The 27621-nt window shown below is 33.4% G+C and overlaps 1 protein-coding gene across 7 annotated transcripts in view; it reads left to right on the top strand.

Annotated features, from left to right (window-relative positions):
* Window positions 1-27621, top strand: part of KANSL1L (KAT8 regulatory NSL complex subunit 1 like) — a 177034-nt gene that overhangs the window by 3277 nt on the left and 146136 nt on the right. For 5 of the 7 annotated variants that reach the window (XM_037850289.1, XM_037850283.1, XM_037850287.1 and 2 more), the window contains exon 2: window positions 19296-20412. In XM_037850289.1, coding sequence (XP_037706217.1) covers window positions 19325-20412 — 1088 coding nt within the window. In that variant the 5' untranslated portion in view covers window positions 19296-19324. Of the gene's footprint in view, window positions 1-2510; window positions 2572-17925; window positions 18070-19295; window positions 20413-27621 lie in introns of those variants that run through there. The other 2 variants (XM_037850284.1, XM_037850286.1) reach the window with 2 other exon arrangements.

Raw genomic sequence — 27621 nt, 5'->3', positions numbered from 1 at the left:
TAATAGGCAATTAACGGCCAATTTACCATCTTTGAAGCATTTTCACCTCTCACTCCTCCATCCTTAAAGTTACATTGCATTACAGTACCATAATGGAATACTGTACCTAATGATAAGCTTGAGTCCTAAAGACAATATTAAATTACTTTCAGTATAATTTAGAAAGGCAAGTAAGGTTTTACCACTTCAAAAGACTTCTATTTCTCTTAAATGTTGTTCTGAAGGAATATTTCACTGAACTGTTTTCTCTATTCCCTGACCACAAGGGATAAATGAGATGTTATACCCAGCAAACATTAATAAAAATAGTAATATTATACTTGCCAGTAGACAGTCCATAATGAAAGTCTGAAGATAATTCATAATGGAAGTTTTTAATCCTTGACATTATTTTTCAATTTTTTACAAAAACTTTATTTCTATATGGATGTGAAAATTCTCTAAGTATTGCAGAATTAGGATACAAATGCATTTATTTATAGTATTGACGCTTTGTTAACACTTTTAAAATTTTATGAATTCTTTACTTATTCATTTGTAGTATTGAGGCTTTGTTTCCAGTCCAATATGCCTGAATTCTCAGGTGTATTACTTTTAATAATTTTAAAAATTTTTTATTAGTGATTCTAAAAATTTTTCATTAGTATATTGTTCGTCAATGTTTAACCATGTAAAGTTAAATTGAAGCGAAAGTGTATAAACTAAGCAGATGTGATACTGCAATGTGATAGTGCACATCTCAGTGTAAATTTTTTAGATCCAAGTTTATTTACATAGAAAAAATGACTCTTTTATAGTCCTATGAGTCATGCACTTATTACTGAGTTATAATAATTCTGTCTGAAGTATGATCTGTTTGATGTGTTTAGGTGGCCACCCAAGTAGCTTTATCTCTAATTAAATTCCTTTAGTCTTCAAAGAGAATGCCTTTTTTTTTTTTTAATGTGTCAACTACAAAAAAAATTCCTTTTTAGGCAGGAAGAAGTTCTTCCTTATAAACATTATTGAATGCAAAGTACTGAGTTAACTGTACCCAGGTCATGCCAATTACTGCAGTGTTTCCTGCTGTGAATTGAGAATCTGCATAATGTGACATAAAGAAATCTTGAAAACAACAGCATTGTATTTGTATTCCTACCTTCCATTATTTGAGGAATAGAATTGTACCTATGTGAACTCATTCTCATTTCTTTTGTTGTTTAAAATGGATTTGTCCTTTATGACTTACAAATTAGAAATTTTGGCCCCCTTGTATTTAGTAATGTGTAAAAGGGCTTCTCATATTTTGTTGAAAGTTATTTGTCTTTTTCCTACTCCTACTTTTATTAGCATGGATCAGCTATCTGAAACACAGTTAAGCCATCAATGTGGAAATAATTTAATATTTGACCCTACTTCAGGGTTCTCTCCATTCAAAATGCTGTTGGTAGTCTTCACTTTTAGTTTAGGGATAAATCTACCTTCTTTCTGATACTTTTATCCCTAAAATAAAAGTATTTCTGCCGTGCATTCAAGGGAATTGGGACTATCCAGATTCTAGTTGAAAGAAATAAATTTAATTTTCAGGGATAGATTGACTAGGATATTTTCATAGACTATATGAAATACACATATGTATGCTAGAATAGAAATCATGATCAAAATCTGGAGCAGTATTTTAGAAGATGGCAAATCAGATTTGGTCTTTAATCTTTAAAGCTCATTCTCAGAAGGAAAGCTAATTCTTCCAATCTATGTTATTTAGATTATCAGTTTCAGCTCTTAAGGTTAGAAAAGCTAGATTACCAAACATTGGTTTTTCTTTAGAAAGTATGTCAAAACATATTTGGTACATATAACATATATATATATATATATTATATATTATAATATATATAATATAAATAAATGTATCTATTTATTTATACAGACTTATAAAGATTTGGTTAATGAGTCAGTACCAACTCAGTAATTATTTGCTATGTACATGCAACTTTCAAGAGATAACAGCTTTTACTATATATCTCTTATTGTCCAGTGGATCAGAATGCATTTAATTAATGCTATCCATAAATATGTATGGTTTATAAATCTACTTAAGAATACAGATTAAGCCATGAGTGGAAATGTTCTGGAGACAAGAGAGGAAGAACTTTTTTTTTGGTAATAATGTAATTTCAGAACAACTAATGCCTTACTTAATTCACAAAGAATGTTCCTAGGATTAAATTGTAGATCAAAACATAAATTTGTGGTGATAGACTTTATAATTCCTCTCATTTTTAATGGGTTAGTTTGATTTTATTTATAATGAAATTTAATATAACAAAGAAAAAAGGGAATTTTGTAATTTTTTGTAATTTTAAATGTACAGTATCTAAAGGCATAAATTTTGGCATGTGTCTATCTCTGGTAGTTTTTATGAAACTTCTAAGAAAAATGGATATATGTTGAGATCTGGATTGTTGGCTTGAGGGTTATTGGTGGATTATCTGTAACGGTTTTACAACAGACCTTTTTTTTTTTGTCAGCATAAAACTTCTGGGCTGCAGATGTGCCGAAGAATTATTTCTCTTTCAGTTAAACTGGAATGTAAGTTGAAAACCCTGTTGTAAAAACATAAAAGTGGAATTCTTTCTCAACAAGTAGAATAGATTTTTGGATTATCTAGAACTGTTGCCTCTTGCAAGATAATCAAGATTAATCTATGTAGGTGCTTTCTTTGAACGAGTACTTATGTGGTTTCTTAACATGCAGTTTTGCTTCTTAAATCCTGTTAGCTTGGTATTTTAGTTTCTGTATGGTGTGGCCAAAAGTAGTTTAGTCTTCTCACGGTTTTCCTTCTGCCAGGTTCTTTGAAGTCCTATATCATTAGACTAAACTCTTTGAGGGAAGGGATCTGTTTTGTCTGAGTATTTCTGGTGTGTTAGAAACAATCAAAGATGATGGTGGTGTCTGGAGTAATAGTATTTTGGCAGCTAGAAAGAAGTTTTTTAAAGTTTAGCTAGGATCCAAAGAATGTTTTTCCTCACAAGTATGTGTGTCAGCCACCTGAATAATTAGAAACTGAATATTTATAAAAAGATCAAGATACTTCTTGAAAAGCTCCTCAAAAGCTCCATATTCTTTCTGCACAGCCTAGAATATTATAAGTGCTTAAATATTAAACAATATGTTTGGCTAAGAAGTTTGGGGACTGACATTATAATTAATGGTTGCTTCCTGGGTTACTCAGGGGAGCTATGTACTTTATATTACTAGAGCTATATTCCTGTACTGTCTAGAACACTAGTCACTGACCACATGTGACTATTGAGCACTTGAAATGTGTAGTCCAAATAAAAAAATACACACTGGATTTTGAAAACTTGGCACATTAAAAAAAAAAAGTAAACTATCTTAATATTTTAATATTAGTTACATGTTGAAATAATATTTTGTGTATGTTGAGTTATATGAATATGTTATTAAAATTAACTTCACCTGTTTCTTTTTAATTTTTAAAATGTTTATACTAACACATTTAAAATTACATATGTGGCTCACGTCATATTTCTAGCGGACCGTGCTGTTCTATGCTAACATTTCCTTACCTTTTTTTGCCATAAGACCCCTTTTACAATAAAGTATCTTATGAACCTTGCTCCTTCAAACTTTGAAATTATTTTATGATATTTATTTAAGAAATATTTATTAAGGGCCTGCTATGTGCCAAACACTGTTCTAGGCACTGAGGATATGGCAGTAAATGCAGACATACAAATTCTTTCATGCGTCTTTCATTCTAATAGGAAATATATGTGATAAAGAAGTTATTTTTAGTAAAAAAATAATTAGCACACAATTAGTCAGTTGTGTGCTATTAATTATTGTATATATTTTTGTTTTACTATAGTGCTTAATTTATTGACCAATATATGCCTTTTAACTTAGAAAAAGCAAAGCTTTTCAACAGAATTCTTTAAAAAGTAACATCGTTGGTTGGTTCTTTAATCTTCTACTTACTTGCCCTCTCTGTAGCATTTGACAGAGCTGGCCATATCTTCTTTGTACACTTTTAAATGATTTGGTATCTTGATTTCATTCATTCCGGGATTTCCTTTTACCTTACTTACTGGATATTTTCTGTCTCCTTTTAGGGTTTTTCCTCTTTTGTAACTCCTCCTTTGCGCAACTAAATGTGAGTGAGCCCCGGTACTCGGACCTAGGCTCCTTTCGCTGCTTATACCCTCTCCCCAGATAAACTCATCTAGGCCTTTTGTGTTTAAGTTCTGTTTATATGCTAGTGACTCCCCAAAATACCTCTCTAACTATGATCTTTTGCTTGAGAACTAGACTTGTTTATTGTATGACTTCCACTTGGATGGCTAATAGGTACTTCAAACTTAACATATCCCAGTCAGAACTTCAGTTTTTTCTTCAAGTTTCTGTATCTCCAAGTCTGCCCTATTTCAGAAAATAGCCCCACTGATCATCCAGTTGTTTAAGCCAAAACCTTAGGAGTCATCCTTGATCTCTTTCTTTCCCTCAAGCCCTACAAAATCTTGACCATCAAAAGTTTTGTCAACTGTACCTTGAGAAATGATGTAAATACATTATTTTTCTTTACTTCTGCCACTGCCCCACTGGTCCAAGCCACCGCTACTCTCTCTCGTTTGGGTTACTTCAGTATTTTCCTAATGTCTTCCTGCTTCTACTCTTGTTCCACTACAAATCTTTTCTTCACAGAACAGCTAGAGTGATTTTTTAAAATCAAGAAAATGTAAATCAGATCATGTTACTCCCACACCTAAATCTATCCAGTTCCTTTCCTTTGACTTATATAAAATGTCCATGGTTTCGCCCCTATCTACCTCTTTGATGCTATCTCCTATTACTCTCTCTCTCTGGGTCATTAAACTCTGTTTGTGTTCCACAAACACATTAACTTTATTCCTGCCTTGCTTTCTTTTAGTTGTCTTTTTTTCTTGGAAGTCCCTTCCCCCAAATACTTGGTTAGTTTATTGTTGTCATTTCGGATCTCAGAGCAGATGTCACCAGCAGAGAGGACTTTATCTCATCTACACATCTAAATTAACTCCTAGTCATGAGCTATCATTATGCATTATTTCATAAAAACACTTTTGGAACACTTACTTGATATTTTCTTATTTATTTGTGCAGTAAACTACTGTTTGCTAGCATGTAAGTTCCTTGAGAATAGAAACCTTACTTATGTTCTCTGCTGTTTTTTTTATATCTAGGACAGTGTCTTTTGCCTGTTTTTCAATAAATATATATTAACTGAGTAGTTGAATGTTGGTTTTAGTATTGAATATATATTTATTCAATATATATTAAATGGAGATTAAAAGATAGCTTCTACCAAATATAGGCAAAATTACTTTTATGACCTGATGTCAGCCATTTTTCATTTTCTGCTTCAAAAAAGGCAACTGGGTTATTTCCATATTTGTGAATTCTTGTTTTGTTTTTAAAAGATTAAATAAGTGTTCAGCTGCTATTCACAAACATTTCTCTATAAATATGTGGTATTAGTAGTCTTTTCGCTCAAAATGAAAACCAGATGGCTATCGTTGTTAAATATTCTTGCTCTCTTGCTTTTTAAATTGGCTTCTGATATCCTGGAGACACCCTGAAGTGCTATAAAAGAATTGTAATCATATGGGATGCAGCTTATGGAACTGATGGAGATTTTCCTTGAGGTGCATTTGTAGAATTATTATTCATTATTTTTCTCATATCAGTGTTCTTATGTATTCTGCCTTTAACCAGTTGCCCATTATATGTATAAATTAACTTATACATGTTAAGATATGAGGTATGGGTTAAGATTCAGTTTTTTAACATATGTTCCAGAACCATTTGTTTTAAAAACTAGCTTTTCTACACGGAATTGCCTTTGCATCTTTGTCAAAAATCATTTGATCTTATGCCTGTATGTGTGTTTCTGAGCTCTTTTTTCTCTTCCATTGATTTTTGTGTCCATCCTTTTGCCAAAAGGATTCTGATTTTTCAACACTGTTTTGGCTAGTCTTGTTCCTTTGACTTTCCATATACATTTTTACATCAGCTTGTCAACATCAGCAAAAAATCCTGCCTGGATTTTGATAGGGATTGTGATGACTGTATAGATCAATTAGAGAAGAATTGGCATTTTAACAATACTGAATAATATAATGTGAGTGTATTGTGTCTTTTCCTTGATTTCTCTCATTGGTGTTTTGTAGTTTTCAGCATATAGATCTTTCACGTGTTTTGTTAGATGTATGCTTAAGTATTTCATATATTTGGAGCTATTGGAATTAGTTTTACTTTTTAGATTTCTATTTAAAATTTTTCATACAAATTTATTTTTATGTTGACCTTGTGCCCTGCTACCTTACTAAAGTCACTTATTCATTCTAGAAGCTTTTTTTGTAGATTCCTTGGGATTTTCTGTCTAGAAAATCATGTCACCTGTGAATAGAGAGTTTTATTTTTTAGTTTCCAATCTGTATGTTTTTTTATTTCTTTTCTTTTTTTCCTATTACACTGGTTAGGAACTCCAGTACAACATTGAATAGGAGATGTGAGAGGAGACTTGCCTCTTCCCTTATCTTTGGGCAAAAGCATTTAGTTTTTACCATTAATTATTATGTGAGCTGTCAGTTATTATTATTTTTTTTGTAGATATTCTTTATTAGGTGAAGGAATTTCCTTTTTTCCTTTCTCGTCCTCATTTTTTGAGTTTTTTTAAAAATACTTTTTTCTACATCTATGGAGGTGACCATATAGTTTTTCTTCTTTAGTCTTTTTGATATGGTGAATTTCATTGATTTGTTAATGGTTGAATCAGCCTTGCATTCCTGGAATAAACCACACTTGGTCATTATATATTATTCTTTTTATATACTGTTAGATTTGTAGCATTTATTTTAAAAGTAGTAATTGAAATAGATGTTGTTACTACTAATAACTACATAAATTCTGGAACACCTTAAAAAAATCATGACCCACTAGTTTGTTCATTAATTCACTCAACAAATACGTGACAATTACTGTGTGCCAGGCATTATACTGAGTGCTGGAGATTAGAGCATTTAACAACACTGAGTTCCCACACTTATGATTACTCCCTAGAATATAATCTAATGTCCTATGAAGAACAATAAATTAGTGTAAGGAAATGGAGAACCATGAAGTGAGGGAAGAATTTTAAATATATTGGTCAGGGAAGGACTCTCTGATGAGGTGACCTACAGCAGAAACATGAATAAAGTGAGGGAGGCAGCCCTTTCATCTGTGAGAAAGTGTTCTAGGCTGAAAGAAGAACAAATACAAAGTTCTTTGGTGTGTTCCAGGAGTAGCATGGAAGCCAGTGTTTCTGGAGTGGAGTGAGCCATGAAGAATTGTAGAAGGCGAGTTAGCCAGAGACCTGGTAATGTAGAACTTTGAAGGTCATGGTAGAGATGACTTTGGATTCTATTCAAAGTCTAATGGCAGCCACTCATTAACTCACCAAATATTTATTGAGCACCTGCTACATTACATGCCAGACACATTTTCATGTTGGGGGATGCAGTAGTTAAAAAATTGTTTAAAATTCCAAGGTTTCATAGAGCTTAAAGTGTTAGATAAGATAATTGTTTTTGGGATATGAAGATGATGAGAAGTGGTAGGGTTTGGATTATTCTGTTGGGAAACATTGTTATATACAATGATTACATATTTATATAATTTAAATAATTGGAATAAATACACTTATATTTTATGCTGAAACTATATGAACATAATTTAATCCTTTTTATTTATAGGAGACATATCTGTTGTCATGAATTTCTTTTGGTTGCAAAGTAGAGAGACTTATTCAATTTGGGATTTTTTTTTTTTAAATAAGGATATACTTGGGAAGAGAATACAGAGTGATTTCTTGGAAATCCTAGAATTGAAACTGTGATATGTCTGGGCCTTTCAGAGAATAGAAGCTAATAATCTTCATATCTAAATGTATTATTTAACTATGGGTTGCATAACAAGGTACCCCAACATTTGTTGACTTAAAACAACATTTGTTTTCTCAGAGTTTGTGTGGGTCATGAATCTAGGCATGACTTAGCTGGGTGCCTCTGGCTGCGAGTCTTTCACCAGACTGCAATCAAGGTGTTAACTGGGGTTGTAGTTGTCTCAGAGCTTTACTGGCTGAGGATCTGATTCTAAGATTACTCATGACTGTTGGCAGGTCTCAGGTCCTTGCTCCCTATTGGTCAAAGACATTAGTGCTTTGCCATGTGGGAATCTCCAGCTCTCAAAATGGCAGCTGGCTTCCTTGAACAAGAGCTTGAGAGCCGATGAGAAGATAGAATTTGCGTTCTTTTCTTAGCCTAATCTCATAAATAATATCACTTCTGTTGCATTCTCTTTTATAGATATGAGTTACTAAATCTATTCACACAAAGGCATGAATAACAGGAGGTGGGGATATTTAGGGTTCCAGAAATCTCAGCAGAAATAGTTTTGTTATGGGAGTTTTATTCTAGTTCTTGACCATAAATGTGCCTTAGTCACTCTCAGTCTCTGCTTTTCTTTCACCTTTTGTTACCAACTACATTTCTTAACTGCTAATCTGTGTATCTTTTCTCTACCTCTTATTTTTGGTTTCCCCTTATTTTAAGTTTATTCATGGCACCAGATGAACTTTCCTGCCTCATGGTATTTCACCTTCTGCCCCTATTGGCTAGCCACTTTGATTATATCATAGCATCCTGTTCAAATTTTTGAGAGGAAGAACGGGTGGGGGGAAAGAGTACAGTATCTTGATTATGATATACTGTCAGCAAGAACTGTAGTTAAGACAAGTTTCCCTTAGAAAGCAATGTGGTTATCTAAGTACTATGGTAGATGTTTATTGATTAGAAGATGTAGATCATTGAGTTGAAAAAAATTTCCAACTGCTAGCTTGTTTTATATTTAAGTTTTTATTTCTCATCAAAGTAGAGTATAAAAACATAAAAACAATCCTGGTTATTTTTGTTTTCCTGTTTTGGGGGTTTAGTATAAGTGAGATATATTATATGTAGGATTTATTTCTTATTTTTGAGATAGTTTATAAGATTGTGTAAATTTTGAGACATACAGAGTTTGGGGGGATTATACAGATAATGTTTACGTTTTGGGACATTATGCAGTAAAGTATATACACACAGGCACACTTACACACTTTACATAGAAGCAAACATCTATATTTTTATCACTCAGAATTAAAAACTGAACTTTTTTTCATTTTTGTATTGCCTTTCCCCCCAAGTAATAAACTTTGTGGATAAAACCCATGTCCCCTTAATCTGCTGCTTCTAATTCTGTTTCATGGAGCTTATCTGATCAATTATTGTTACAAATTTGGTAGGTATTTTTCTGGTCCATTTTTTATTCTGTCAAACTCTGTATGCATATGCATGTACATACACACATATATATTTTGGTTATGATTTTGTGTTTATATTATATTTATATGGCACCACAATGTATATATGTGCATACATTCATGCATATGTGTATATATATAACACACATACTACACTTTTACTTTAACATTGTTTTTGAGGTCTGCCCATATTGATACATATAAATTTAGTCCATTCCTTTTTAACTGCTTTATCGTATTCCATCATGTTTTATTATCCATTCTCTTATTGTTAGACATTCAGGTTGTTTCAAAAGAATGTTTTGTTATTACAAATACTATTCTTGTGTGTACCTGTGACAAACACATTTTCAACAGTATTGTAAATTATTGAACAATATAGTCCTAATAGATGTGAGAAATCTTTCTTCAACTCTTCATCACAATTGATGATTTCAAATTTAAAACATTTTTGTGAATTTGTGGTTGGAAAACTGGTCTTTTGCTACACTGATCTACATTTCCCTCATTGCTAGTGAGTTTGAGCACATGTTTGATGACCATTGGATTTCGTCATCTGAAATGATGACTATTTTCTTTGCTCATTTGTCAGAGTTTTATATATTCTGGATATTAAGCCTTTGTCTTTTATATGTGCTGCAGGAATCTTCTCCTAGTCTATCATTTACTGAGATATAATTCACAGACTATACAGTATACTTAATTAAAATTTACAGTTCAGTGGCTTTTGGTATAAACACAGAGTTGGGCAACTATTACCAGCATCTAATTGCAACATTTTTTAAAATGAAGAATTTATTAGATCAGTTGTAGGTTTACAGAAAAATAGTGCAGAAAGTAGAGTTCCCATATAGCACCCCACCATCACAGTTTTCCCTGTTGTTGACATTTTGCCTTACTGTGGTTCTTTTATTACAATTGATGAAATCAAATTTTACAATTATGCTATTATTTCTATTAACTATAACCCATAGTTTGCATTGGGGTTTACTCTTTGTGTTGTACAGTTCTATGAGTTGTAAAAATTTTTGTTCTGGTAATCTATATGCAACCTAAATTTCCCCATTTTATCCACTTTCAATTATGTAAGTCAGTAGTATTCGTTATATTTACAGTGTTGTGGCACCATCACCACACCCCAGTCTATTACCAAAATTTCCCTATTTACCCAAGAAGGAATTCTGTACCAATTAAGTTGTAAATACTCATTCCCAACTCCCCATTCCTTACCCCCACTGCAGCCCCTGGTAACAAGTTCTATTTTCTGACTTTATGAATTTGCATATTCTAATTATTTCAGTTAAGTGAGATCATATGATTACTGTCCTTTTGTTCTTGGCTTATTTCACTCAGCATGATGTCTTCAAGGTTCATCCATGTTTTCACATGCATCAGAACTTCGTTCCTTTTTACAGCCAAATAATATTCCATTATATATTTGAAACACCACATTTTGTTTATACATTCGTTGATGGATGTTTGGTTTACTTCCATCTCTTGGCAGTTATGAATATGCTGCTATGAACATGGATGTACAAATATCTGTTCAAGTCCCTGTTCTCAGTTCTTTTGGGTATACAAGTGGGATGTCTAGGTCACATGGTAATTCTGCACTTTACTTTTTGAGGAACAGCCACACTGTTTTCAGGAAGAGTCAAAATGTTTTCCACAGCAGCTGCACTGTTTTTCATTCTTCTGAGCAATGTTTAAGGGTTCCTAATTCTCAATATCTCAACAATGCTCGTTATTTTTCCTTTTTTTTAAAAAAATAGTACCCATTTTAGTGGGAGTGAGGTGGTATCTCAATGTAGTTTTAATTTTGTTTCCTTAACAGCTAATGAGGTTGAGCATCTTTTCCTATGCTTATTGGTCATTTGAGTATCTTCTTTAGAGAAATGTCTATTGTCTTTTGTCCATTTTTAAAACTGGATTACTTGCCTTTTTGTTGTTGAGTTGTATGAGTTCTTTACATTTTCTGAATATTAAACCTTTATCAGATATGTGGTTTCCAAATATATACTCCCATTCTGTGGGTTACTGTTTTACTTTCTTGTTAAAGTCCTTTGTTGCACAAAAGTTTTTAATTCTGATGAGATCCCCATTTATCTTTTTTTTTTTTTTCCTTTTGTTGTGCATGTTTTTGGTGTAAAGCCTAAGATATCATTGTCTAACACAAGGTCCTGAAGATGCTTCCTGTGTTTTCTTTTAGGAGATTTACGGTTTTGGTTCTTATACTTAGGTCTTTGATTCACTTTGAGTTAACTCTTTGTATAAGATGTGAGGTAGAGGTCCACCTTTATTCTTTTGCATATGACTTTCTAGTTTTCCCAGCATCATTTGCTGAAGAGACTATTCATTCCCCATTCAGTGGACTTGGCACCCTTTTGAAAAATCAACTAGCCATAGATGTAAGGGTTTATTTCTTAAATCTTAGTTTGATTCCATTGGTTTATAAGGCTTTCTTTGTGCCATTACCACACTGTTTTGATTACCATAGTGCTGTAGTAAGTTTTAAAGTCAGAAAGTGTGAGTTCTTCAACTTTCTTTTTTTTCAAGATGCTTTTGGTATTTTGGGGCTCCTTACCGTTTCATATGAACTTCATAATTTCTGTTTTCATTTCTGCAAAGAAGGCTGTTGGAATTTTGATGGGATTGCATTGAATCTGTAAATCTTTTTGGGTGTAATTAACTTTTAACAAAATTTAGTCTTCTAGTCCATTAATACGGAATGTACTTCAGTATATTTAGGTCTTTTCTTCTGGCAAAGTTTTGTCGTTTTCTCTGTACCAGTCCTTTAGGTTTTTGGTTAAATGTATTCCTAGATATTTGATTCTTTTAGTAGCTATTGTAAATGGAATTGTTTTCTTGATTTCCTCTTCAGATTGTTCATTACTAGATGTTCCGGTTTGCTAATGCTGCCTGTTATGCAAAACACCAGAAATAGATTCGCTTTTACAAAGGGGGTTTATTTGGTTGCAAAGTTATAGTCCTAAGGCCATAAAAGTATCCAAACAAAGGTATCAGCAATAGGATACTGTCACTAAAGAACACTGATGGCCTCTGGAAAACCTCTGTTAGCTTGGAAGGCACTTGGCTGGTGTCTGCTTGCTTCCAGTTTGTATTTCTAAATGGCGTTCTCCAAATTGTCATTGTCAGCTTTCAACGGCCATCTTCAAAATGTCTCTCTAAGCTGCAGCAGCAAGCTCCTTCTGTGTGAGCTCTTACAGTACTCCTTGGCTCTTATAGGACTCCAAAGTTTAAATCAGATCCAAGCTGAATGGACAGACCCACACCTCCATGGAAATAATCTAGTCAAGGGTATTACCCATAGTTGGGTGGGTCACATCTCCATAGAAACAAACTAATCCAAAGATTCCAACCTAATCAACACTGGTCAACACTAATATGTTTGCCTCCAAAAGATTTCATTAAAGAACATGGCATTTTGGAGGACATAATGCAATCAAATCAACACACTAGTGTATAGCAGCACTGCTGATTTTGTTTTTTAGATCTAGTAGCTTTGTTGTGGGATTTACAGAATTTCCTGTATATAGGATCATGTCATTTGCACATAGGAAGACTTCTACCTCTTCCTTTCCAAGTATGTTGCCTTTTATTTATTTTTCTTGCTTAATTACTCTGGTTGGAACCTCCAGTACAATGTTGAATAATAGTTTTCACAGTGGGCATCCTTGTCTTCTTGATGTTACGGGGAAGTTTTTAGTCTTTCACCTTTGAGTATGATATTAGCTAAGGATTTTTCATATATACCCTTTGTGGTGATTTGGAGCTGAATGTACCCCAGAAAAAAATGTTCTTGGACTTAATCCATTCATATGGTTGTGAACCCAGTGTAAGTAGGGCCTTTTGATAAAGTTACTTTAGTTAAGGTGTGGCCTAGGATGAGTCTTAATCCTATTATTGGAGTCCTTTAAAAGTGGAATGAAACTCCTGCAGAGAGAGAGAAAGCCACAGCATGTAAGAAGCTGGAATTCAGGGGAACCCAGAAGAGTGTGCAATTGCCATATGACAGAGGAGTCAAGGACCAAGAATTGCCCTCAGTCAGCCCCAGAATGCCAGTTTTGGTGAGGAAAGCATTGCCTTGATGACACTTTGATTTGGACTTTTACTAAGCCTCAAAACTGTGACCTAATAAATTCCCATTTTTTTAAGCCAAACCATAACATGGTATTTGCTGTTGTAGCCAAAGACATTAGCCACCCTTTATCATGTTTCCTCCTATTCCTGGTTTTCTGAGTTTTTTTTGGTCAAGAAGCGTGGATTTTGTCAAATGCCTTTTCAGCATCAATTCAGATGATCATGTGGTTTTTCCCCTTCATCCTATTAATGTGGTGTATTACATTAATTGATTTTCTTATGTTGAACTACCCTTGCTTTCCTGGGACAGATCCCACTGATCATGGTGCAAAATTCTTTTAATGTGCTGTTGGATGGGTTTGCTGGTATTTTGTTGAGGATTTTTGCATCTATATTCATGAGGTATATTCTGTAATTTTCATTTCTGGTGAAATGAAATCACAGAATGAGTGTTCCCTCCTCTTCAGTTACACATCATGGGAATCCTTCAACTTTTGGAGGAGTTTTAGCCAGGATTGTTGTTAATTCTTCTTTGAATATTTGGTAAAATTCAGCAGTGAAGACATCTGGTCCTGGGTTTTTCTTTGTTGGAAGGTTTTTATTACTAATTCATCTCTTTCCTTGTCACTGGTCTATTGATATTTTCTATTTCTTCTTGAGTCTGTTTAGGCAATTTGGGTATTTCTAGGAATTTGTTCTTTTCATCTAGGTTATTTAATTTTTTGGTATACAGTTCATGATATCTTCTTTAGTACTTTTTATTTCTGTGGAGTCAGTAGTAATGCCCATCCTTTAACTTTTGATTTTAGTTTTTTGCATCCTCTCTTTTTTTTCTTTGTCAGCCTAGCTCTAAGGTTTGTCACTTTTATTGGTCTTTTCAGAGAACCAACTTTTGGTTTCATTGATTCTATTTTAAAAAATTTTCTTTTTTGTTTATCTCTGCTCTAATCGTTTTCATTTCCTTCTTTCTGCTCACGTGGGTTTAGTTTGCTCTTCTTTTTCTATTTCCTCCAGGTTTGAAGTTAGGCCTCTGAATTGAGATCTTATTTCTTTTTTAATGTAAACACTTGGAGCTATGCATTTCCCTCTCAGCATTGCCTTTGCTGTATCCCATAGGTTTTTGTTGTGTTTTGTTTTCATTCACTTTAAGATATTTCCTAATTGCCCTTGTGATTTCTTCATTGACTCATTTGTTGTTTAGGATTGCATTGTTTAATTTCCATTTTTGAACTTTCCATTTCTCTCTTTGTTATTGATTTCTTGCTTCATTCTGTTGTGGTCAGAGAAGATATATTGTATGATTTCAGTAATTTTCAGTTTATTGAGACTTATTTTGTGACTTAATAAAGGGTCTATCCTGGAGAATGACTCGTGCACTATAGATGAATGTGTATTCTGCTACTCATGGATTTGTGTCTGTTAGGTTTAATAGGTTTATAGTATCATTCAGGCATACTGTTTTCCTATTCATAACCATTATTGGAAGTGGTATTTTGAACTTTCCTACTGTTAGTGTGCAACTGTCTATTTCTTCCTTCAAATCAGTATTTGCTTCATATATTTTGGGGCTCTACTTTTAGGGGCATATGTATTTACAGTTGTTATCTATTCTTGTATTGAACCCTTTATCAGTATATAGTGTCTTTATTTTTACTTTAAAACAGTTTTTTACTTAAATTCTATTTTAATTGATATTAGTACAGCTATCCCTGATCTCTCTTTTTTTAATGCAATTCTATTGAGATATATCACATAACAGATAATCATCCAAAGTTTACAGTCATTGGTTCATTATATACTTGTGCACTCATCACCACAGTCGATTTTTGAACATTTTCATTACTCCAAAAAATAAATAAATAAATAAAAATAAAAAAGAACACCCCAAATTTCCCATACCCCTTAGTCCCCCCTATTATTTATTCATTTTTTGTCTTTATTTTCTACTCTGGATAAAGGGAATGCCAGCCACAAGGTTTTCACAACTACGCAGTCACATTGTAAAGGCTATATAGTTATCCAATTATCTTTAAGAATCAAGGCTATTGGATTATAGTTCAACAGTTCCCTGATCTCTTTTGGTTACTATTTTCCTGAAATATTTTTTTCCATACTTTCACTTTCAACTTATATCTTTGAATTTAAGGTGAATCTCTTGTAAACGGCATAAAGTTAGGTCATGCTTTTTTATCCATTCTACCAATCTCTGCCTTTTGACTAGAGTTTAATCCATTTAAGTTTTAAGTAACTATTATAGATAATGCAGGACTTTCTTCTGCTACTTTGCTATTTGGTCTTTTGTAAATTTTATACCTTTTATCCCTTTAATTCTTCTGTTAATGCCTACCTTCATATTTATTTGATTTTTTGTAGAGAACCATTTTGAGTCCCTTCTCATTTCCTTCTATGTACATATTTCAGATATTTTCTTTGTGGTTACCACAGTACTTAAATTTAACAGCCTAAATCTATAACAATTGTGTTTGGTTTGGCACTACCTTAACTTCAGTAGTATATACACACCATGTTCCTATATTGCTCCATCCCTGCACCTTTTGTAGTATTTGGTACACATTATATCCTTATACATTGTGTGCTCAAAGCAATAGATTTATCAGTGCTCTTTATGCATTTGTATTATAAAGCCTGTAAGAACTAAAAAAGTGGATTCACATACCAAAAATATATTTATAATTGTCTATATGGCTACCTTTTCTGGAGATCTTTATTTCTTTATGCTGTTTTGATCTACTGTCTCCTTTCAGTCTGAAGAACTCCATTTAGCATAGCTTGCAGGGAAGGTCTTGTAGTGTCAAATTCTCTCAACTTTTGTTTATTTGGAAAGATCTAAATCTCTCAAACTCTCTCATTTTTTAAAGTCTCCCCAGATATAAAATTCTTAATTGGCACTTGTTTTCCTCCAGTACTTTAAATATTTCATCCCACTACCTTCCTGCCTCCATGGCTTCTGAGGAGAAATCAGTGTATCTTATTGGGACTTCCTTGTACATGACACATAGCTCTTCTCTTGCAGCTTTCAGAATGCTCTCTTTGTCCTTGGCATTCGATGGCTTGACTACAATGTGTGTGGGTGTGGTTCTCTTTGAGTTTATCTTGTTTGGTATTTGTTGGGCTTCTTGAATGTATATATTTGTCTTTCATTAAACATGAGAAGCTTTCTGCCATTATTTCTTTGAATATTCCTTCTGCTCCTTCTTCTCTTTCTTCCTCTTCTGGAACACCCATGATGTGTATATTGGTACACTTGATGGTGTCCCATAGGTCTCTTAAGCTTTGTTCACTTTTCTTTATTTCTCTTACTGCTCCTCATCTTGAACAATTTCATTTATATTGTCTTTGAGTTCATTGATTATTCTGTCAGCTCCAATCCACTGTTGAAACACTCTCAGGAATTTTTTACTTAAATCTTTAATGCTAGTATTTTCAGTTTGGTTCCATTTAAAAATTTCTTTGTCTTTACTGATATTCTCAAATTGTTCATTCATCATTTTCCTGATATCCTTTAGTTCTTGCTCTGTGTTTTACTGTTTGTTCATGAGCATATTTTAAGTAGTGTTTTTAAAATCATTGGTGTGTCCAAAAGTTTGGTATTCTTTGTTGATGGTTTCTAAATTTTATCTTGTTCCTTTGGGTGGTCCATCATTTGTTTTTTCTTTGTATATCTTGCAATCTTTTGTCGCACACAGTGCTTTTTAATATTTTAATGGTTTGACTCTGTAATTTAGTCCCTGAGCTGTATGTTCCTTGTTTGTATCCAGCAAGTGATATGGCAGAGATTTTCTTGAGGGTCAAGAGTTAACAAAAACAATTCAAAGCAAAAAATGGCCTTCACAATCTTTGCAAATTGGCTTTGTGTTGGCTGGTGCTCTCCTTCAATGTTTAGCCTTCCTACCAAGAACATTAGACTGAGATGAAAGTGTAGGGTACTCTTTATCTTTTTCAAACATGTATCCTGTCCTGGACATTTGCTCATGGTCTCAGGAATACTCATTTGCAGGGATTGAATGCCTCCTCTATTCTCCCTCCTGGCTGCTGTATTGTATGTATTGATGCTGGTAATCCTTTGTCCCAGGCCACTTTGATTTGATTATTTCTTACACCTCTTCAGTAATCTGCATGCTCTTTGTGCCCATTGGGCAAATTCTGGCATGGTGAGCCAGAGAGGAGTGTCTTGATTCTGTCCTTCAGGCTGTCACCCGATAGATTAGGGAAATACAGGCATCCCAGTATACTCAAAGGAGCTATTCTGCTTCCTCTAGAGTAGGGCTAGAGACCCACAATGAGAGTGCAGGTTAACCTCACAATGTGCAAGGGAGAGAGGGAAGGAGGGAGAAGGGGTCACCAAGTGTGCTATGAAGTACTCCTACCATTTTAAGCTCCTTTTCCTGATACGGCGCTCACCTTGTTACTCAACCTTCTAAATTTTCTGGATCTCTGAGGATAATGACCCTGGCCAGTTTTTGCTAGTTGTTCAAATATTTTTTGGTGGTGTGGAACCCCAGAGCACCTTACACCACCATCTTGGTCTACCAGAAATTTTTCATGCCTTCGTCCTTGATATTTTGGTAATATTTACAAAGAACCAGCCTTTAGTTTTATGCTTTTAAACAGGAGTGAAAGCACTAGCATTACAGCTAGCCCCTGGGAATATATGATACTGGGATGTGGTCATTTGAATAATTATCATCTCTCCAGTGTGTTGAAAAATAATCGTGGAGTAATCCAGAGTATTAGGGTCTTCATAGACTTAAAATTGTTTAGGACATAAGATTTTTTCATTAACTTATCCAGGCTTCGTAATTTTTGGTGATGTTGGATTAACTTTTTGTGATGCTGTACTTATGGTTTTATATTTTTTTCTTTTGAAGAAATAGATTGAAATGTATATAAACTGTACATGATTAACAACTGTAAGTCTATGAATATACCTAATAGTCTGGAGTTGTGCTTTTCCATGATTTTTGTTTAAACACACATGATGGGTGATGGCCATTTAAATGACAACTTTCTCAAATTTATAAATTCATATGGAATTAATCCTTGGTGGCCGTCTAGCACATTTTCCACTATTTTCCAGCCAGGAGTAACATCCGTAAAGATAACTTATGAATGACTCCATTTGTGAAAAGGGAAAAAAATATTGGAAATTCTTGATTAGGGAAAATGTAAACATAATGCAGATTAGGTCAGTTTTCACTATCACCTTATTTTTCACAGCTGTGAAATTTTTAAAATGCCTTCTTGTTTCTAGTTCAGTTCTTGTAGACCTTCTAACAAACAGATTATTTAGCATATTTTAGTTATTAATATTCTTCACTTTGTGAGGATTAAATTTAGAAATAGAGGTATAGAGCAGTTTTTCATATTTTATGAACATTAGTAATTCTTACTTTCAGAATGAAGTGTGGGATTGAGTCAGTTTTTAAGTACAATTCCAAAATTCCAAGTTGGAAATCTTTTTTTTTTTTTGACTCTCACTAAACATTGGCATATAAAGGAATCCTGAGATGTAATTATTTCCACAAATATTTGTTGGATGCTTTTTATGCTGAGAGTAGTGTTCACCTTAGCTTGGGGTTTTGGGTATTAAGCCCGCAGTCATAGTGAAGAATAGTTTCTTCCTTGTTGAATGTTAGGAAAGAGCAGAGATAATGTTGAAAATGGAGAGATAAAAGAGAGATTTGGTTTCATTCACGTTTTATCAGAAACATCAAGTATGTTGGCCTCGGAAAAAGTATAAGCATAACATTTTTTTCTAGATATTTGATCATTTATTTTTACATTATTTTAGGTTTCCAGTAATTATCTGCAAGAATCGCCATGACCCCAGCTCTGAGGGAGGCAGCAACAAAGGGTATCTGCTTTTCATCTTTGCCAAGTGCCATGGAGTCTGACAAGATGCTCCGCATGGAAAGTCCAAGAACTGTAGATGAAAAGCTAAAGGGAGACACTTTCTTTCAGATTCTAGGATTTCCAACTGCTGAGCCAACTCTTAATACAAATTTTGTAAATTTAAAACATTTTGGCTCCCCTCAGTCTTCAAAACATTGTCAGACAGTTCTTTTAATGAGTTCTAATTCTACATTAAATAAATATAATGAGAATTATGAACAAAAAAAAATAGAACCCAACTGTAATAAGCTGAAAAACATACTGTGTAATGGCAGCAACATTCATCTCAGTAAAATCTGTCATTCTCATTCTGAAGAGTTCATGAAAAAGGAACCTTTATCAGATACCACAAGCCAGTGCATGACAGATGTACAAAATGTTTTGGATTCAAATATAACCAAAGACAGTAAAGTAAATAAAGTACAACTGCAAAACTGTAAATGGTACCAAAAGAATGCATTTTTGGAAATAGAAACTGATGGTGAGATTAAAAAGGGTTTATTGCACTGTGCTCAAATGAAAATTGGGCCTGACCATTCAAGTATGCTTATTAGCTCCTCCTCAGCTGCTGAAAAGGAGGAAGAAGTGAGTGCTCGTTTACTTCATTGTGTAAGCAAACAGAAAATTTTACTCAGCCAGGCTAGAAGAACTCAGAAACATTTACAGATGCTCCTGGCAAAGCATGTCGTTAAACACTATGGTCAGCAAATGAAATTTTCTGTGAAACATCAGCTCCCCAAAATGAAGATTGTTCATGAACCTACTACAGTTTTGGATAACAGTTTACTGAAATGCACTGAAATTAAGCCAGAAGTCAGTACGTTGACTGCAGAGAATAAACTGTGGTACGATACAAAAAATGGGTTTGCACAGTGTACAACTGCAGAAATCCAAAGATTTGCACTGTCTGCTACAGGGTTGTTGTCTCATGTTGAAGAAGGTTTGGATTCTGATGCAACTGATAGCAGCTCTGATGACGATCAGGATGAATATACTATTAGAAAAAATGAGGCAGTGTAAGTGCAAAATTATTATTAGACCTTTTTAATGTTCTTGTATGTAGCAGCAGTTTTTTTCTTGGTTTCAAGATGTGTTAAATGGGAAAAGATTTTCTAAAATCTTAATGCCATAATCTTTAAATTATAAAACTTTAGTGAATTTTTAAAATGTTTCATTTGTTGAACTATTGTGTGAGTATATACATGTTATTTAGAAATAAGTTGCTTACCTGCTCTATCTAGGAAGAACCCATACAGAAATAACAAGAATGTTTTCCTATTCTTACGTGGAATAGGCTATGGATAAGACCTAAATCTTTTTTGAAGTGATCTGTGAATATGAATAGTTAAAAGTCAGAAAATTTAAAGTCTGCATCTATGGAACCCTCATTGTCTTGAGGAATTTATCAGTTGAAGAGTACTTTTAAGTTGGTTTTTACTAACTTAGTCTTTGCTAGATTAATTTAACTCAAAACTATAATGTCAGGTATGATATACCTGCTGAATACTTATTATGTGCTAGACACTAGAGATTCCATTGTAGGCAAAGTATACACAGTCTCTGCCCTCTTGGGGATTTACTTGTAAAGGAGTTAGCTAGTTATTTTAAAAGAGAAGAAGCAAAGAAAAATAGTTTTAAGTATCATACTGTGTTAACACTCCAAGATAGTGCTCTCCATTATACGTGTCTGAGGTGATGGAAATATTCTATAACTCCTGTCCAACAGGAACTAGCCCCCTGTGGCTTTTGAGTACTTGAAATGTGGTTAGTACAACTGAGGAACTAAATTTTTAACTTTCTTCAATTTTAATTAATTTTAATTTAAATAGCCAGATAGAACATAGTGCTTCATCAGGCTTTCATGGAATAAGTGAATGGCCTAAATTGATGCAAAATTCTGTGTGGATATGTGGTGTTTTAGGGAAAGGAAGTCTAGTGTTCTCATCAAATTCTCAAAAAAAGATGAGAATTCTTATAGAATTAGAAGCTGAACACATTACTTTTTACTAGTAAATAGATGATTAGTGTATTCATTTTTGTTAATGAAGAATAAAATATAAAGCAAAGTGAGCTTTCCAGTCTTTTGGTGTTCTCATACCACTGTAATTGAAATTTGTGTCAATGTGGAAGATAATAGTTATTGAACACAGATTATTTTTCTGGTTGGCATGTGCTTAGTTTCTTTACATATGATGCCAGATTTAATCTTGTTAACATCCCTGAGCTTTTATTATCCTTATTTCACCTCAGAGGAAACAGACTCAGCATGGTTAAATAACTTAACTTGCCTAATGGCCAGAAAGTCAAGTAAGGGGTGGAACCCTGATTCTGGCCAATATATATATAATGTGTAACTCTAAAGTCTTGACCTTTCCATTATACCATGCTGTTTCCTCAATATTATATTGTTGATGGTTATATCCACAAGAATTATTAAGCAGTATGTTCTGAAAGAGATTCAAAATTTATCAATTTTTATAATTTTGAAATAATTCAATTTAATAAAATTTACTAGGTAAATTTAGTTCATAATTTTTTTGTTTATGAGAAAAGCTAATGGACAGATTTGTCTCTTTTAAGGTAGAAATAGAAATAAGAAAATCATATCTTGTCATACTGTTTTGACCTTCATTAGTGTTCTCTTTCATTGATTTCCTGTAACACTTAGTATGCCATATAATTTATCATTAAGTCATATTTTGACCTAAGTGGTCTATCAGTCTTAATAGCCCAACTCTATTTTGGGTACCTTAAAGGTAGAAACCATTTTTATCCCCTCTACATCAAGCATATACTTGATGATTAGTCAAAATACTTTAAGATTTGCATTTACTTTTTGAGTTTGGTGAGAGAACATAATTTCAGACGTGTATAAAACATACATGATGGGGCAGTTAAAACTATTGAATAACATCTTTTTTGTACAAAGCATCAAACACATACATCCCATTTTTTTTCTTAAGTTAATTCTGCCAGTGATTATTGAGGAAAAGGGAAATTAAGTAGCCTGGAAAGAAAATTGGGTTCAGGTTTGGAAAGCTTAGTTTTCATTCTATTTTTTTCCCCCCATATCAATCAGAGGGACTTCAGAGGGTCTCTAAACATACATTTTGGAAAAATAATGAATCTAAGAAGTTTAATATCAATTCTTTATATATACCTCTAGTCTCTTGCATTATTGACCTTTTAACAGTATGCGTTTGGTTACTAAGGCTCATATTATTTATATTTCTAAAGCTCACATAACATCTTTGTTCAATAGATTCATCTGATCCATACAAATCAGTAATACTGAATTTATATAATACTCTTTGAATTCTTTAATTCACTCATTTATTTAATGATTGTTTAGATTTTTTTTTTTGGTCCTTGAAAATATATTGAACATTTCTTGATTTTGTATGCCTCTCTAGACATTGGCTATTAAATTACTTGGAATATTTTTACTAATGCTAATAGACTTCATGAGGAAAAGATTGTTGCTCAACAGTTAGTTTTGAAGTTGATTAAATTTGGAGAACAAATAACACAACTTTAATTATGTGTATCTTCTGGTATGAGTATAAAAATGGCTCTTGTTTATTTAAATTATAATTAATCTGTTCTATTTCAAGTTGGTAAATTCATTTTTAATTTTAAAATATCCTGATAAGTTTATTTACTTTCAACTTTTTGCTACTTTCTTTTGTGCATTTTAGAAACTCAATTTTCAAATGTAGCTAAATATCTTAAACATAAAATAACAGGTAAAAAGATTAATTTGGGGGACCTAAATTTTTAAGTGAGTGTTAGAAATTAAATTTTCATTATCTTTACTGAATATGAAGATTTTTCAACTTATGCAATTAGGCCCACAGGGGCACATACCAAAGGTAACTACAACTTAAATTTTAAGCAATTTGAGGGTGAGTACTACTTTTTCTTTTGTTGTATAGAAATAGACAATGCTTATTCATTGCCTGGCATTGTCTTCTGTTTAGGGGTTGTTTGGTAAGCATTTGTTGAATGAATGAATGAATGAATGAATGAATATTTGGGTATTTGTATAGGTAGTTGTGAAAATACAGAAATTGGATTTGATAATCCATGAAATTTCTCTATATTTTTATCTTCCCTTCTATTCTGTAGTTGCTCTATCTTTACTTGATGTTTTTTCTCCTCCTTTCTTTGTTCTAGTACTGTGTCCTACAATATGTATCTTAGAAATGCACAAATGTATTTTCAATGAATGAATGAATGAATTATGCTAATAATATGAACATTTAAAAGTAAATATTATAATAACATTTGCAATTCTGAAAACAGATGAGTACAATGTGTTATATTTATCTTTAAAAATCTGAGGTTATATTTTTATTAAACACCTTCTATTTTCTGTATTTTTTTGCATTTATAGGCCTGTTAGGAAAAACAAATACCTCAACTTTGTTCAGGAAATTTAGCTGTGAAGGAATATATTTGTATTAAGAAATTGTTAAGCGTTCATATTATCCAGTACCATTACCATTTTTATTTTAAATATATATTTGACTTGCCACTCTTTCTCCCCAAAAATGTAGGCAGTAGATCAATTCATGATGACAGTACTGTTATACTTCAAAAAAACAAACAACTTTTAGTTGAGAGACTAGTGTGCATTAGAATTAAAGAAAAAAGTTGATTTCCTTTGGAAAGGATAATAGAAGGATTTTATGCTTTTTGTGGGTATGAAATACAGCACTAATACTGTCAAAGGAATGGAATTTTTTCCTCAGCATTCCATTCATTTGGTGGGGTAGCACAGGTTCTGGACATACTTGTAATGCAGTCTTGGCTTGCCACTTAAAAGTTTCGTGACCTTGAGCAAGATTACTTTCAACCATTCTGAATTAGGGTCTTCTTCTTTAATCTGCCTTGAAGAGTTCTGGAGATAATTAAATGAAATATTAAATATAAAGTGCCTGAACATACTAAGACACTGATAAGGCAGTCAATAAAGGGTTATCAGTCTGCTTATTTTTTTTGAATAACTGGAGCTTAATCCTGCTAGGGAAATTTAGGGAGCCAGTGCATAACATATGTATCAGAATTAACCTGTTTGAGGTGAGGGATCTGGGTTATTTATACACCAACTATCATCAGTTATTAGTTGAAGACTGCTCCTGGCAATGTTACTTCTGTTACATTTCGAGTCTGCTACTTGGGTGGCAAAGCAGACTTCAGCAACAAAAGTAAGCCCTTCATCAAAGAAATGCAGGTGTTAGCAGTTGGAATCAGGCCGGCATTACACTAAACTGGTAAGTGTGAGAGGATGTGGGTGGGATATCAATAGGGTTTGCCATGATCATCTTCACTATCATATGGTGATGAGGCCTTAGAATTCTAGCATTTCTTTTCTTTTCTTCTGTGGAATTGTGATCAGTTACTTTCTTCTAGGGTTGCCTGTGGAGAAACTAACATTTTGACACAGGCATGTTTTGGTCTTCCAAGACTGTGGAAAGGGAAGAAATATAGATCTTTGTCTTGTTCCAGGAAGCCTGCCATTTTCTTCTAATTTACACAACTGTCTTGAGTTTTGGAGGGAAGAAACCCATTACTTCCCCAATCCAGTCTGAATATACTCAAATTTTCTATGACTTTTTTTTTTTGAAATAAATTCAAAGTTGTAGGAACAGTTGCAAAAACAATACTAACCCCATACACAGAATTCCATCACACCCTGACCCCCCTCCCCGATAGCCCAGTCCACCAACTTAAAATGCTGTCACATTGCTCTTTCTTTCCCTCCCTCCTTCCTTCCCTCCCTCCCTATCATCCATCATCTATTGCTCTGTCTTCTGAACATAAGAGAGCTAGCTGCACACACCCTTGAACAAACACTATAATTCACATATACACTTCCCATGAATAAGAACATTCTTTTATGCAATCCCATTAAGCACAGCTAAGAAGTACAAGAGATTCAACAATGATACAAAGCTTACATTCTTTATTTCCTTTTCCTTATGTCTCAACTGTGTCCCTTTGAGCCTCCTGTCCTCCATCCTCCAATCCCATCCAGGTTCATCTTTGGCATTCAATTGTCATCTATTTAGACTGTCTTTTTTTTTTTTTTTTTTTCAATTGTGGAAACATAGATACAGCCTAAATCTTCCCATTCCACCCCCTCCCTAGTCTTCCATTAGTGGGATTAATCACATTTAGAATGTTGTAATGCTCTTTCCCACCATCCATTACTAGAAATTTCCCTTCACTTCAAACAGCAACCCTACACTCATTTCTTAACTCCCCATTGCCCCTCCCCCCATTTCTCTTAACCCATACTCTACATTTCATCTCTATGGTTATACTCTCTGATAATTTCTTTGTGTTTACTGTGGGGCCTAGAATTAACCTCTTAAATCCATAACCATCTTGTTTTTCTTTGATACCACCTTCACTTCAATAGGACACATAAACTATGTTCCTATACTCCTCCATTCCCCCACCTTTATTTAGTTGTCTAAAATTACATTATTTTACATTGAGTTCAAAACCACTGATTTGTCATTAGAGTTTGTGTATTTTATATCATGTAGGAAGTAAATAGTGGAGTTACAGTTCAAAAATTATTGACTTCTATTTGTATTCCATTGTGGTTGGAGAATGTGCTTTGAGTATATTCAGACTTTTTTTTTTTTTAATTTCTTGAGGCTTGTTTTATGTCCCAGCTTATGGTCCCTTCTGGAGAAAGATCCGTGATCACTAGAGAAAAATGAGTGTCCTGGTGATTTGGGATGTAAGGTACTATATATGTCTGTTAAAATTCTCTATATCTCTTTCTCCTTTCTTTGTTTCTCTGTTGGTAGGGCTCCCTTTAGAATCTGAAGTAGGGCAGGTCTTGATGACTTTTTATAAATAAAAACTCCGAGTTGTGAAAGTAAGCAGTCTTGATAAGGAAACTCTTTTCAACAGAATTAAATATTAACCAAGGAAGAAGGGAGAATTATTGATGGTTAGTTACAGCTGTCAAATGAATATTTCTGGATTGAAACACAGAAAAGACCCAAGTTGTTTTTGCAAACTCACAGAAGTGAATGGTCATGTTTTTCTCCTTACTTTCCCAATGGAAAGGAAAAGAAGTAAAAAGCCATGTAGGTGGTCTAGTATTTCACTTTGAGGAATTGGCTAAATAGGGGTATTCGCTCCAAGTGAGAGTCAAAAGATAAGGAGACTCAATATTTCATTAACAAATTGCAGACATGAATACCTTTATAATTGCAAAATCTGAGTTTACAAGTTGATTTTGCAATTTTTATAATCTTCTACACTTTCTTTTTGTCCGCTACACTTCTGAAATAGATGGGAGAGGTTTGACTTTTTTGTTTATTTTACTTGTAAGGAAAACAAAAAAGTTGGGTGAAATACAATCCTAGAGAGGTTGCAGTGATACTTGAGTGAAGATCCTTTTCCATTTTGTGGCAGGAGGAGGGAAGTAAAGGTCCAAATTCAAAAGTGTAATTGTGAAATGGATTTCAGTTACAAAATAGTAAAGGACTACTATATTTTGTGCCATTTGGACATGTTTAAGGAAAATCATACCTCAATTAAAATAAGCTAATTAGTTTTTTAAAAAGTAATTTTTTTATGGTGTGTGAGTATATCTTAATAAATTAAAAAAATAATTTTTAAGTAATGTTTTGGTTTGAAAGGATGACGTGTTTATTGGATTTGCTCAGTCTTATGAAGTTAATGAATAGGGGAGCTGAGATCTTAGCCTGGATCTTCCAATTTCAAATTCAGGCCATGCCTACTATACCTAAAGACTTTAGCTGGCTTAGGCAAAGAGTTAGCTGAAGAGTGAGAGATTTTCAGCTCTAGGTCACTGAAGGAAAGCCGAAAAAAGTGTTTGTTTTGTTTTCTTTTAAACTGGCAAAGAAAGTATTACAAAGTTGAAGTTTTTCATGGAAAAAGCATCATATTGCTTATATATATTTTAATGTCTTTAAATCTTGCTTTAAATTAGTGAATCACAATCCTTTCTACACATCCACTTCTGTGGATGACCAAGTTAAATAGTTGTTCTGATGGCCGTGATTCTCACAGGATGGGGAGAGGCAGAGAAATTCATTCCTTTGTTTAATGTAATTGTAATGTAAACTACCTTTTTAGAAGAAACAAAATGGATGTCCTATATGGGAAAAGTGGGAATAGTGAAGCCACTTTGGAAGAGTTACCCAAATTGTAATATTATTTCCCAGAAGAAA

The sequence above is a fragment of the Choloepus didactylus genome, chromosome 9 (genome assembly GCF_015220235.1).
Source record: "Choloepus didactylus isolate mChoDid1 chromosome 9, mChoDid1.pri, whole genome shotgun sequence".
Taxonomy (NCBI): domain Eukaryota; kingdom Metazoa; phylum Chordata; class Mammalia; order Pilosa; family Megalonychidae; genus Choloepus; species Choloepus didactylus.
The sequence above is the reverse complement of the archived record's forward strand: the minus strand, read 5'-3'. Positions and strand labels throughout refer to the sequence as shown.